General features: G+C 32.4%; 2 protein-coding genes across 3 annotated transcripts; both read right to left on the bottom strand.

The window, feature by feature from the left end:
• Positions 1 to 330: 330 nt before the first annotated feature.
• Positions 331 to 2,230, bottom strand: LOC124535765 (terminal uridylyltransferase Tailor-like). The gene is made up of 3 exons (XM_047112088.1): positions 2,014 to 2,230; positions 1,630 to 1,785; positions 331 to 1,534 (listed from the first exon to the last, which is right to left on the bottom strand). Exons 1-3 carry the CDS (start codon positions 2,024 to 2,026, stop codon positions 492 to 494), a joined length of 1,212 nt encoding a protein of 403 aa, XP_046968044.1. The 5' UTR covers positions 2,027 to 2,230; the 3' UTR covers positions 331 to 491.
• A 1,416-nt stretch (positions 2,231 to 3,646) lies between these two features.
• Positions 3,647 to 11,159, bottom strand: LOC124535604 (speckle targeted PIP5K1A-regulated poly(A) polymerase-like). 2 transcript variants are annotated; one of them, XM_047111870.1, is made up of 6 exons: positions 11,006 to 11,159; positions 9,944 to 10,103; positions 9,024 to 9,092; positions 8,248 to 8,493; positions 7,194 to 7,352; positions 3,647 to 5,494 (listed from the first exon to the last, which is right to left on the bottom strand). In XM_047111870.1, exons 3-6 carry the CDS (start codon positions 9,070 to 9,072, stop codon positions 3,810 to 3,812), a joined length of 2,139 nt encoding a protein of 712 aa, XP_046967826.1. In that variant the 5' UTR covers positions 9,073 to 9,092; positions 9,944 to 10,103; positions 11,006 to 11,159; the 3' UTR covers positions 3,647 to 3,809. The 2 variants fall into 2 exon arrangements, with proteins under 2 accessions (XP_046967826.1, XP_046967825.1); XM_047111869.1 differs by having other exon boundaries at positions 10,798 to 11,129.
• Between the last annotated feature and the right edge of the window lie 785 nt (positions 11,160 to 11,944).

The following is an 11,944-nucleotide window of genomic DNA, read 5'->3' as shown; positions in this document are numbered from 1 at the left end:
GATTGAAAAAAATTAGGTATGTCTTTATTTTCATAAAAACTTTCCGTTCGTAAAAAAAAAAACCTTTATTCCAAAAATCGAGACATTCCTTACTGACATCGTGCTACTACACACTTTACTTAAATGAACCCACAATTCAGTTTGTGTCTCAGTTCCCAAAGATGGGATCCAGTCCCCTCCCATCTCAGTTCTCAAGTATGGTGGCGTATTGGTGATATAACCACTTACCATCAAGTAGGTACGTCAGTATGTGGTCAAGTAAATACACGGTATTAAAAAAATTATGCCTCAGTTGGGACATGTATAGTCTATGTCAAATAAAGACTAAAACACATTTTTTAAGCATGATTTATTACTTATTCTTAATCAAAAAACAATATGAGACTGTTAATAAATAATGTAAGGTGTAATTAACACATGCATTGAGTTAATAATATTCCGTTAACTCGTTTGGTCAAAATAGTTTATACATTTCAATTGAGTTGCTTTATTTATCTGTTAATTCCTTTATTTTTCCCTTTAAATATATTTTTTGTAATACATTTTATATTTTGTCGTAGGTTCTGATTAACTTTGTACTGTTTCTTGACTCCATTGAATGTTGCAGGTTTCTTAGGTTTGTTTTTAGCAGCCGGAGTGTTATCTGTTCTTAATAATAATGTTTTGAGAAAATTTACTTCATTATTGTTATTATAAATATCTGTTGCTCTATTGAAGTGAGACATTATGTGTTGTGCTAATTTAGGATGCACAGCAACTGCACAGTTTCTGTTGTGCTCAAATGGGTCTTGCACGCACAAAACAGTGTCTAGTCTTATTGGTTTACATTGGCTACTCTTTGCTACATTTATTTTATAAAGTGAAAACTCTGCTGGCACTGTATCTAATTGTAAAAAAACCTCTCTTTCCACTGGCTTACCAATAAAAGGACATATAATATATTTAGAATATTTAAAATTATTATAGTATTCAAAAAACCCTCCGAGCAATTGATATAATGTTTCTTCATTATTATTCACATGATTAACTTCACGATATGCTGTATTCCAGTTATCTACAAGGTGTTCATCAACATTTTGTTGTAAATGTATAATGGAGGGCAAAATATTCTTTTGCTGTAAGTAAAACATCACCATCATCGTCAGACAATAATTTGGCATCAAGTTAAGACCAGTCAGCTTATGTACCTTGGACCAGTACTTAATAAGAATTGACAAGTATAATATTCTATTGTCTATATCTAATAAATAAGCAATTAACTGGCTATTTCGCACTCCAGCGGAGCTACTAAAGTTTAAATCACAGCATCTTTCTGTTGGAGCGTGATAAAACTTAACAATAGGCACTTTGGCATTGGTTATTGCAAATAATTTTTGGAATATCCAATGACGCCTTCTCAATATATTTCTAGCTTTCATAACAAATGATGCATTTGGAGGATAGAGCCACCTCGGGAGCTGCACATAGCAATCTATATCACTTGTTTTTATTCCAAGTCCCGTGACTATTGAACCAAAACCGTTGACAATGCAACCTGCAACATAATTATTTTTATTAAGCACTGAGGTAATTAATAGAAAATTTATTTAAAGAATATATAATTGTAATTAATAGAATATATAATTGTACCTGGCCAAACTTCATTAAAAGTTTTGTGTAAATCGTCCAACAATATTTGCAAATTTTCCACTTCATGCTTTGTAAGTCTCACATGTTTCATTATTTCTTGAACCTGTTCATCAAAATCGCCCTCGAACGATAGCTTTGATGTATCATATATACTGTCTGTAATGTTATAATAATTGTATATCAGATATAAGCACGAGTTTCACCACGGCTAGCAATTTGACCCCTCGTGTGGATCTAAGTAAAAAATACATATTTAAATAAACACTACTGCCATGGTATGTAGTAACTACTAAATTTATTTATATATTATTTACTAATTCCATTAGGTTTTCTAAAAATTACTGCACACAAGCAAATATAGTAAATAAATATGATTATTTTTACCATTTGTTTCCATAATCACAATTCTTAACAAACCACTTTTAATTACAAAACGTTACTGAATATTTATAAAATCAATTAAACATAATTCTAATATTGTTATTGTTTCACGAGAAATTACAATTATAATATGCATCCATTGATAAATAAAAGTTTATTAGTATAAAACTATATGTATGAAGTTATGAACTGCTGATGACATATTAGTGACAATCTACCAGGCTAGTGGCAACCAATGGCAATCAACCACAGAGAACATATTGGCCATTAATTATTGGCATTAAAAAACGGGACTTCCATCCTTTAGATACTCTGTTATGACCATTTTATTTTATTACATATACTTAATATATTTTATAATAACTATTTAATTAACAAAATAAAGAAACTATACTTTATAAAAACAAATCTACATTTTTCTAAAAAGTTAAAGTAAAATAATTTATAATTTTTATTAATGGTTGATGTTTGTTTTCGTAATTTTTAATTTCGTTTTAAAATATTTTTATTCCATTTAGAGTGAAACTGATAAATAAACACACTTTCTTTAATTTCCTTTCCTATCGAATATAAGAATAATAAGGGTTCGAAAATATCCGAATAGGTTTCGCGGATATTTATCATACATATCAATTGATTTTTTCCTATCTACTGAACAACAAATTTTGTAGATTCATGTTTACTTAAGAAAAGCAAGGTTTACAAGAAAGTAACTTCAATGCATTTTTATTTATTGATTTTTGAATAAATTAAGTATCATTTTCAAGTTTCGTTAGTAGATAACCATTTTTAAACTCATAATATACACTGATTACAATAATTCACAATTTATTTTTCGCATTGTCAAATAGTCATTTAGATATAAATAAATAAATAGATTGTTTTCCAAAATGGCAAACTTATTTAAAGTAGGGGAAATCTCCTTTTACTTCACAGTACGGCTAACTTTTATTGAAATTCAAACCTTAACTTCATGTGACATAAGGTTTATTTTACGAGGTAGTTAAAAAATAGGTATTCCCTGGAGCTTCTAGCGTTAATAATGATTACAAATTAATATTAACATAAAATTATTTGATTTATCTCACAAACAAATGAAGATTATTATAATTGTCATATCCTTTAGAATAGTTGCTTAGCAACGTATTATTGTTATCATTACAAATATATATATATGGAATAAAATACGTTATAAAATTACGAATTATTATTATTTACTAAAAGCATATTAATAATAAATATTTGTTTTTTAAGTGTTCATTAAAAATTACTTTCCCAAATAGATATACACTAATTTCTTTGTTACTTTTTTTTTAATAAAAAATGGTTATAAGGTTATTAGTTTTAATAAAATGTCATGGTTATACTTATTTCCAATATTCCAAAAAAAAGTTTTTTAAAAACTCCCGAATTCTTATTTATCCATATATATTTATAAATTAAAAAAAAAATACCAAATGTATGCGCTATATATAGTTTAATTGATAAGTAAATAAAAAAAAACAGTATGTCCAGTAATTTAATGATATTTTAAGCTTTTTTTATTGTATTAAAATCTGTCAAAGGGGCAAATCCTATTATAACTCAGGCTTAGTGTTCAGGCTTGTGGCGTAAATGGGGGTAAATAAAACCAAAATTAAAGTTAACAACTTCAAAATTCTACATATTTTATATAAAAACATAGTTTCATAGAAAAAAATTAATCACTTAGCTTATTAAAATAAAATGATCATGATAAAATTCGGCAAAATACTATCTATGTAATATATAACACCTTAATTTCACGTTAACAAGGTGGCTCAAGGAGTTACGCATTCTACATTGTCTTTATTGGTGTCATTTGTATTTTCAACCACTTTAGAATCTCCTGCCAAGCTTTTTTCAGAATTGTCTGTCTGAGACATGCTTATATTGAGATCTTCTTCGCTTTTTGCTTTTTTATCTGTGACACTATTTATATCACCAGTTATATTTAAGCCTTCAACACTAATTATAACATCAGATTCTGTACTTTTATCATCGACACTATTTACAACTTTAGGTCCGGTGACACCCGGTTTTTTTTCACGCGGTTTTAGTTCCGGTTTTATTAAAGTAACGAACCAATTATGCATACTCGATACGAAGAATTTACCGAATTCTCGGAAAACGACAGGATCTCCCTCGATTAATTTTATACAAGCAGCCGCATTTTTCGGTTCCTGAGAAAATGTTAAAGTCAACCTGAATTGGAGGTTGTACTGTTGCTTCTCGACGTTTAATATTTCTTCCGTTATGCGCGTTTGCCTCTGTAGAAAGTCTAGATGCATTAAATTGTAAAGTTTTGAGAACTGGTGCCTCTTCCATATAGGTTTGTCTACAACGGCTAAGTACTTCTCCTTCTGTTTCTTCCCCGAATTGTTTGCTTTTTCCTCGATTCTCACTAATTTAATCTTGCATATCTGTTCGAACACCTTCTTCAGAACTTCCGTGATGACCGATTTCCAGTCTGGGTTTATAATGTTTTGTATAATGTGCGGGTAAATGACCACTCGAAATTCAGGATGTAATTTTCCATTTGAAATTTTCGGTTTCTGAATTAGAATCATCTGAAATAGGCCCTTGCAATTGTTGAGTTTTTCCTTATCGTAGGCCGCCGCTGCAAACCTGAAGAATTCTTTAATTTCGAAGGCGAGCCGACTGGTGACCGGCGACGCCACGTTGTGGCAGAGTTCGAAGGGATCCTGAACGCACATCGCTGTCGTAAACCTCATCGGACTGGTCAACCGGTCTCGAATATTACTCACATACCTTCCGAGTTCCTTCGGTAGGAGACTCAGATCTTTGAACAAGTCTTTCTTTATGGGGCTTCCCAAGAATGGACAGACGACCAGGTCATTAAAGTTGAAAGTAGAATAGTACTGAAAGAATCCTCCAAGCAGTTCTGATATAGACGAGGTATTGGTGGACTCGGGCAAGCGGTCGTGGTGGTGCATGAACCCGGTGTTCCAGTGGTCCACGATGATGTCGTTGTCGGCGTCCCGCTGCAGCCACTCAACGGACGGCAGGATGCTGACCGGCGGCTGCTGAAGGTAGAAGATGATGAGCATGGTGAGAGCGTAGTTGGTCAGCTTGCCGGTTCCCGACAGGCCGTGCACGCGAGCCCAGTACTTGACCACCACCGCCATGGGGACCAGTCGAGGGTCGGCGTGGAGCAAGAAGGCGATCAGTTTGCTGTTCTGCGAGCCCAGCGGGGTCTTGAACGTCACGTCGCAGTTGGTCTCCGTGGGGATGTGGAAGAATTTCACGATGGGGGTGTTGGCCCGGGGGATGGCGAGTATCTCCGCGAAGATGTGGGGGTACTGGTGGAGGATTCGCTTCGCTTTGATGACGTAGTTGGCGTTTGGGTGGCGCAGGTTTGGCGGCACGTTGATGAAGCAGTCCGCATCGCTCGTTTTAATCCCCAGGCCCGTAGTTATAGAGCCGAACGGCATAGCCACGCACCCTGCAATCCAACTTCATCATTAACAACCTTTGAAAGCAAATGTACCGACGGTTGGCTCTTGTGTAGGTTTTCTACCATGGAGGTGGCGGAAGTAATACTCGTGTATGTAATTATGTGTATGTTCATGTTTTTATGTGTATGTTCATGTTTTTATGTGTATGTTCATGTTTAATTTTGATACTGTCATTGCGTGGCTACAAGGGAGACAGCTGAAAATCAGCAGAGGGATAAAAATCCCTCATAGCCTGAGCTGTCTCCTTTTGACTGCACACAAGCTTTATATTCATTATATATATATTTATATATTTATTTTTTTCGTTATTATTATATCGTTCTTTGTTTATATTTTTTTTATATCAATTTTTTCTTTATATGTGTGTATGTCAATAAATGTTTTTTCTTTCTTTCTTCTTTCTAATTAAGTTAAACTAAAATATGTAAAAACAAATGATGATTTAACATGTGCTTCATTTGCGTATACAATCTCATCCTCAACGGTGAAGAGAACCTTTGTGAGGAGACCTGCATGTGTCGGAGGTACATCCACTATCCTATAATAAAGTGACGTGTTACGAGAAGGAGCATTATTTTAATGTTGTCTTAAATTTTCGCGATGATTACACATTTAAATAAAACTAGTTATAACGGATTTGAATCGCGTATATTAATTGTGGATGGTTGGAGACTGGGATCCAATTATTAAAAATTTAAAATCCCAAATCCAACATGCAAGACCTAAAGATACAGTCAGTGCCTTCTGCGTGCAACCGGAACGTTACTCAAGATACCAATTGAGAAATCGTTGGCGGTAGTTGCAAATAATATTTTCTTTTGTTCTTCAAATACACAAATGCCACCTTAGTCTACCCGTGACCACGAACGCTGTACTCGAAACGTCGGCATGTCAAAAATAATTAATATACGCGATTCAAATCCGTTATAACGCTGGGCCCTTGGAGTAGTGGTGCAAAAAGTTTCATCAAAAGTATAACACCTCGCCTCCACTGGTGACAGGAGGGCTGGTTCGTTTTTTGCCCAGAGGATCGGAATTGCGATTCAAAGGGGAAATGCTGCTAGCATTCTTGCCACCATTCCACGCGGTCAAGATTTATACAGTAACTAGTTTTAGTTCATATTTGTATATATATATTTAAGCATTTAATGTTGTTACTTCTTATGTTAATAAAGTTATTCGTTATAACTAGTTTTATTTAAAATTTTAAAGATACATGTATATTTAATATTGTATGTATACTTAATAAAAATCTAGTAAATTGAATTTTTCATTATTGTAATATTTTCAATGAATACTATATATCAGCTAGTAGACACTACGGTTTTTTTTTTAAATATAATAATAATAATATTCTTTATTCATAACAAATAATTTACAGATTAAAATGAGTTCCCTGGTTCTTGTGATAAGCAAAAGCCTGTGCCACAACGAACCAGTGTGCTCTTCCATTATTAACTTCTTAAAGGTAAATTATACATGTGAGAATGTAACCAAATTATATATAAAGAAATAAAAACAATAAAAGATAAGGAGAATGAATGCGTGTCTGCTTGTGTGTGCGCGCGCGCGCGTGAATGTGCGTGTGCGTGTGCGTGTGCGAGTGTGTTTGTGTGTGTGTGTGTGTTTGTGTTTGTGTGTGTGTGTGTGCGTGTGTGTGAGAGAGAAAAGATGAATGTGAGGTACCGGGCCAGGACTGCTGCAGTGCTTGCTCCAGGTCGTGGTAGAGCTGTGCCAGTGCCGCCACCTCATCCTGCGCCAGGCGAACGGCGCCCAGCAGCCCGGCCAGCTGCTGATGGAAGTCGCCCGACAGCTCCAGCGCACGAGGCTCCACTATCTTACTCACTGCAGGGCACATTTATATACATACAACAACAACAACAACAACAGCCTGTAAATTCCCACTGCCGGGCTAAAGGCCTCCTCTCCCTTTGAGGAGGTTTGGAACATATTCCACCACGCTGTTCCAAAGCGGGTTGGTGGATTCGGTTTATTTATAATCTTGGAGCTATTCGGTTTATTTATAATCTTGGAGCTAGAGACTCTCTTCGGGATGTTTTTAACAAAGTGGGAATACTTACTGTTGCGTCGCAATATATTTACAACAATATCATGTATATTCACAGTAACATTGATCACTTTGATAAAATCAGTGATAATCATTGTATATGCACTAGAAGTAAGGATAAACTTATAACGCCAAGTTTCCGACTCCGCAAAGTCAATAGATCCTTCTTGGGGCAAGGTATCCGTTTCTATAATAAAATTCCACAGAAATTTTTAAATTTGCCGTTTAGTAAATTCAAATCGTTTGTTAAAAATACATTGGTAGAAAAAGCATACTATTTGATACAAGATTTTTTAGATGATAAAAAAGCGTGGAGTTAATACCTGTTGACTTCCAAGCAGGATACATTAATTGAAATAATTGTATTTAATTAACATGACGTTGTATTTTTTAAATGTTAAAAAAGAGTAACTACTGAGTTTCTTGCCAGTTCTTCTCGGTAGAATCTACTTTCTGAACCGGTGGTAGCTTCACTTAATTGTAAAATGACGATTCAAAAGTGCTTATAAAAGCCTACTTGAATAAAGTTTATTTTGATTGATTGATTGATTGAAAGAATCCAGTATGGTCAATGATTGCATTTCATTACATGTGAGTTAGTAGAGCACTAAGATTGTCCTTGGATGTGAAGCTGGAAAAGGTGTTACGAGTTGACCTCACTGAAGATCCTACCTTTGTTCTTGCTATGCGTGAATTGCCGCTTGGGCGTCGTCGGTTCCGACTTTGAGGAGTACTGCTCAACGGTCAAGAATTCCCCATATATTATAATTTGATTGGAGTCCTCTATGGCACATTTAGCTTCGTCCGCATCTTTGAACTCGAGAACAGCAAATTTGTTATTTATTTTTACAACTTTCACAGTTCCATAGCTTGAAAATATTTTCGTGAGATCCTGAGGCTGAGTGTAACTTGGGTATCCTGAAATCATTCATACAAATACATAGTATTCATACAAATAGTAGCAACTTCTCATTCATCACATATTCAAATGCTAAACAGTAATACTTGTTGTGTTTAATTTGGAAGGAAGCTACACACGGGACATAACATCTTAATCATCTGGGTTGGTGAAGCATTGATTAATATTTCTTTCCACGCCAATGTTTATAGGTGGTGGTGAATACTAGGCATTATACTTACCCATATAATAAAAAAAAACCTTTAGAAAACTCCTACTGAATTAAGAGTAAATTTTGAGTTAAGTTTAAAAAAAAATTGAGATAGACAATGTATAGTACGACACAACTTAGATGTAGCATCGGTTAATTTCGTAAAACCGATCACATCTGAATTAAGTACGCTACTCCAAATTATCAATATTTATTTCATATGCGAATATGATCTTTACACAAACGTTATAACCTGTAATATGTATATAACATGTATATGTATTTTAAATATGTTTGTTTACTCATTATTAAAATAAATAAATATTAAAACGAATTTACCTGTAACAATAACTTTCCTACATTCAGCTGGCTGTGGCAGGGTATCCATATTTTAAGACAGTGAGTGACCTGGGGAGATTAGATTAATTATGGCAATTTCATTGTCTTCCATGAACCATTCACAATGGAAACTAAACTACTGCACAAACACAAGTTGCCTATAGACTATTCAAACACTATCTAACAAAGTAGGAAAGTAAGATAAACTTAGTTTTACATATTTCATAAGTTTTGGTAATAACTCAACTATATAGTGCACTACCACAAGTGTATAAATATATGTTGTAGGTTATTTCTTACAAAATACAATTGCAAGATAATGTTTACCACTTAAAAGAGTTAATAACACTCAAGTATGAGACACAAGTATTTGATTGAGTATTTCAATAAAAATGAACCCAGAATTTTTATTCAAGAGTTCGGCCCAGACCAGCAGAGCAGTGAGGGTTATGTAGAGTGGATTAATATTCATTTAAGTTATTTTGTTAATTGGAATTGAATTAAATGGATTGAAAAAAGTATTTACAAGTGCATGTGATTAATCAAGTGACTTAGGTACTGATAAGCACAAAGTTTCTATAACCTCAGTAAGTATAATATACTTAATAGGTTTTCTGTTAGATTTCATTTATTTAGTAACTGTAAATCTACTACAAAAACAATGAGATGATTATCAACCTTCAAAATACAATGAATTGAAATGAATTTCATTACTCAATTACACTAACTGAACTACAATTCAAAAACACTCAAAAAAAGATCTGAATGATATTCAATGCAGAGTTTGATTATAGTCCGGAATAACACACTGGTTACTTTTATTCCCCATATCTCATACCACATAGTCAGATGAAACCGCAGACAAAAACTAGTTCAGATAATACAAATATAAATATACGAAGATACTTTACATTTATTACCTTTTATAATCTACTTTTAGTTCATTATCATTCACTTGTACAGTGGCCTTGATTTGCTTTTATCTTGAATACATTTGTACTTGTTTCAGGCTCAGTTGTAATTATGCTTAGTGTTTGAAGATTCATTCAATATCATCCAAGATGTGTGCAGCCGTCACAACTGTAAAATAAAAATTTAAGCAATATAATAATTGTAAAGGTTTCAACCTGAATTCATTGCAAGTTTTAATCCTTTATATACTTAATTCAAGATTTGTTGACTTAGATAATTCATATAATTTTGTGTAGATGTTATGCTATATATTTAATCACAAAATCACCTTTTTTGACAATGCCTTTATGCTTTATTTTTGTTGCAAATGTTATTACTAAGAACACAATTATTTCAACTAAATATTACAATGTATTTGCAAACAATGCAACTTAGATATGTGAACTACACAAAATTTTTAAGATTTCACATATATGAAAAAATACTCACAGACTTAAAAAACTCAATATAACATATAAAGTGGAAGGTTTATGTTTAAAGAAAAAGCTGGTAATTTTTTTTAAATAAGGTGTAGTAGTTCAACTTTAAATCTTATTTACTGAAACTATTTTGGCACTTTGGGATAATATATTAGTAAAAAATAAATCAGGCAGTTCTTCTAAAGCACGCAGAACACTGTTTGTAAATATACACGCACATTTAAAGTTTAAAACAACAAAATCAAAGATATTGTGTGCTCCTTTGTTGAGTTTACATATCGTTAACTTTTTTACTATTTACCGGTAATTTTATAATAATTATAAATAACCAAAATTAGCAGTAAATAATATTTTAAATAAAATCAGTATTACTAATAGCTAACCTTATTATAAATTATTCCTTAGTAGCACTGTGTCGGACAAGCTAAGATAGGGTTTTACTCAGCTTTTTATAATACGTCGTCAGCATTAAAAAAGTAACATATGTAAAATAACAATAATAATAATTGTACGTCAAATCGTGGTCTTATCCAAGTTTTAAAGCTTCGACAGTTCAACTACGTTATAATATAATTTAATGAATTAACATACATGTATAATCAAAGTAAGGAGTTACGGACTTTCCAGAAAATTGTGTTCAGGTGTTGCAATTTGAATATTCACTATAAATATAAATTACAAAAGTAAAGAATAATTATTCGTATTGTCAGAAATGTCATTGAGTATGCATTTAAAGTTTACAGCAGTGATGCCAACTCCTACATAATGTTCCCCTATGACCAACTACATTTTCCCCTAAATGTCGCCTAAAAATCACTGAACTTTTTGTTATTAATCCAGTTTGAATAGTAATCTTAATTATAAATTAAAAATTTAAACGGTCTAAAATAAAAGTTGTATTTATGCTCTACTAATATATTATTAAGTCCAGATAATAACAATATAAAATTTATATCTTATGACTTAATTTTTCTTAACTCGAATTTAATTTATATTATCTATGTATTTTTTTGGATACCTCAATTTAAAATATTCTTTTATCATTTTATTTATGAAGAACTATCAAGAAATAATTTTCTTGGCTTATTCTGACTTATAGTCAAATGTCATTGAGATCCTTAAATAAAAGTATTAAAAAAATTATGCAGTTTATTTCACAGTGTGAAATTCACACACCTTTATTTTAAATTTAATACTTTGACGATGACCATTAATTTTGGCAGCGTCAACTTTCTGTACTTTTAAAGATATTACAAAAAGAAACTTGGTCATGTATAACGAACCTTTCGATAACGACCTAAGGTTATCAAAAACATACCATACCAATTCAATTTGAAACCGGTAAAATATTATTAAATTATATTATATCCATATCGAGTTTTTGAGTAAAATATCCATAACATCCCTAATAAAGGAGAAATTCGATATGATATTCTAAAAAATTTTTTTTTATAAATGCATGCATGATTAAGCAACGTTAATACAGTGTGATTTTTAGTTAGTACATTAAAATAGTATATTGTTAACCCA

The sequence above is a fragment of the Vanessa cardui genome, chromosome 15 (assembly GCF_905220365.1).
Source record: "Vanessa cardui chromosome 15, ilVanCard2.1, whole genome shotgun sequence".
In the NCBI taxonomy this organism is placed as follows: Eukaryota; Metazoa; Arthropoda; class Insecta; order Lepidoptera; family Nymphalidae; genus Vanessa; species Vanessa cardui.
The sequence above is the reverse complement of the archived record's forward strand: the minus strand, read 5'-3'. Positions and strand labels throughout refer to the sequence as shown.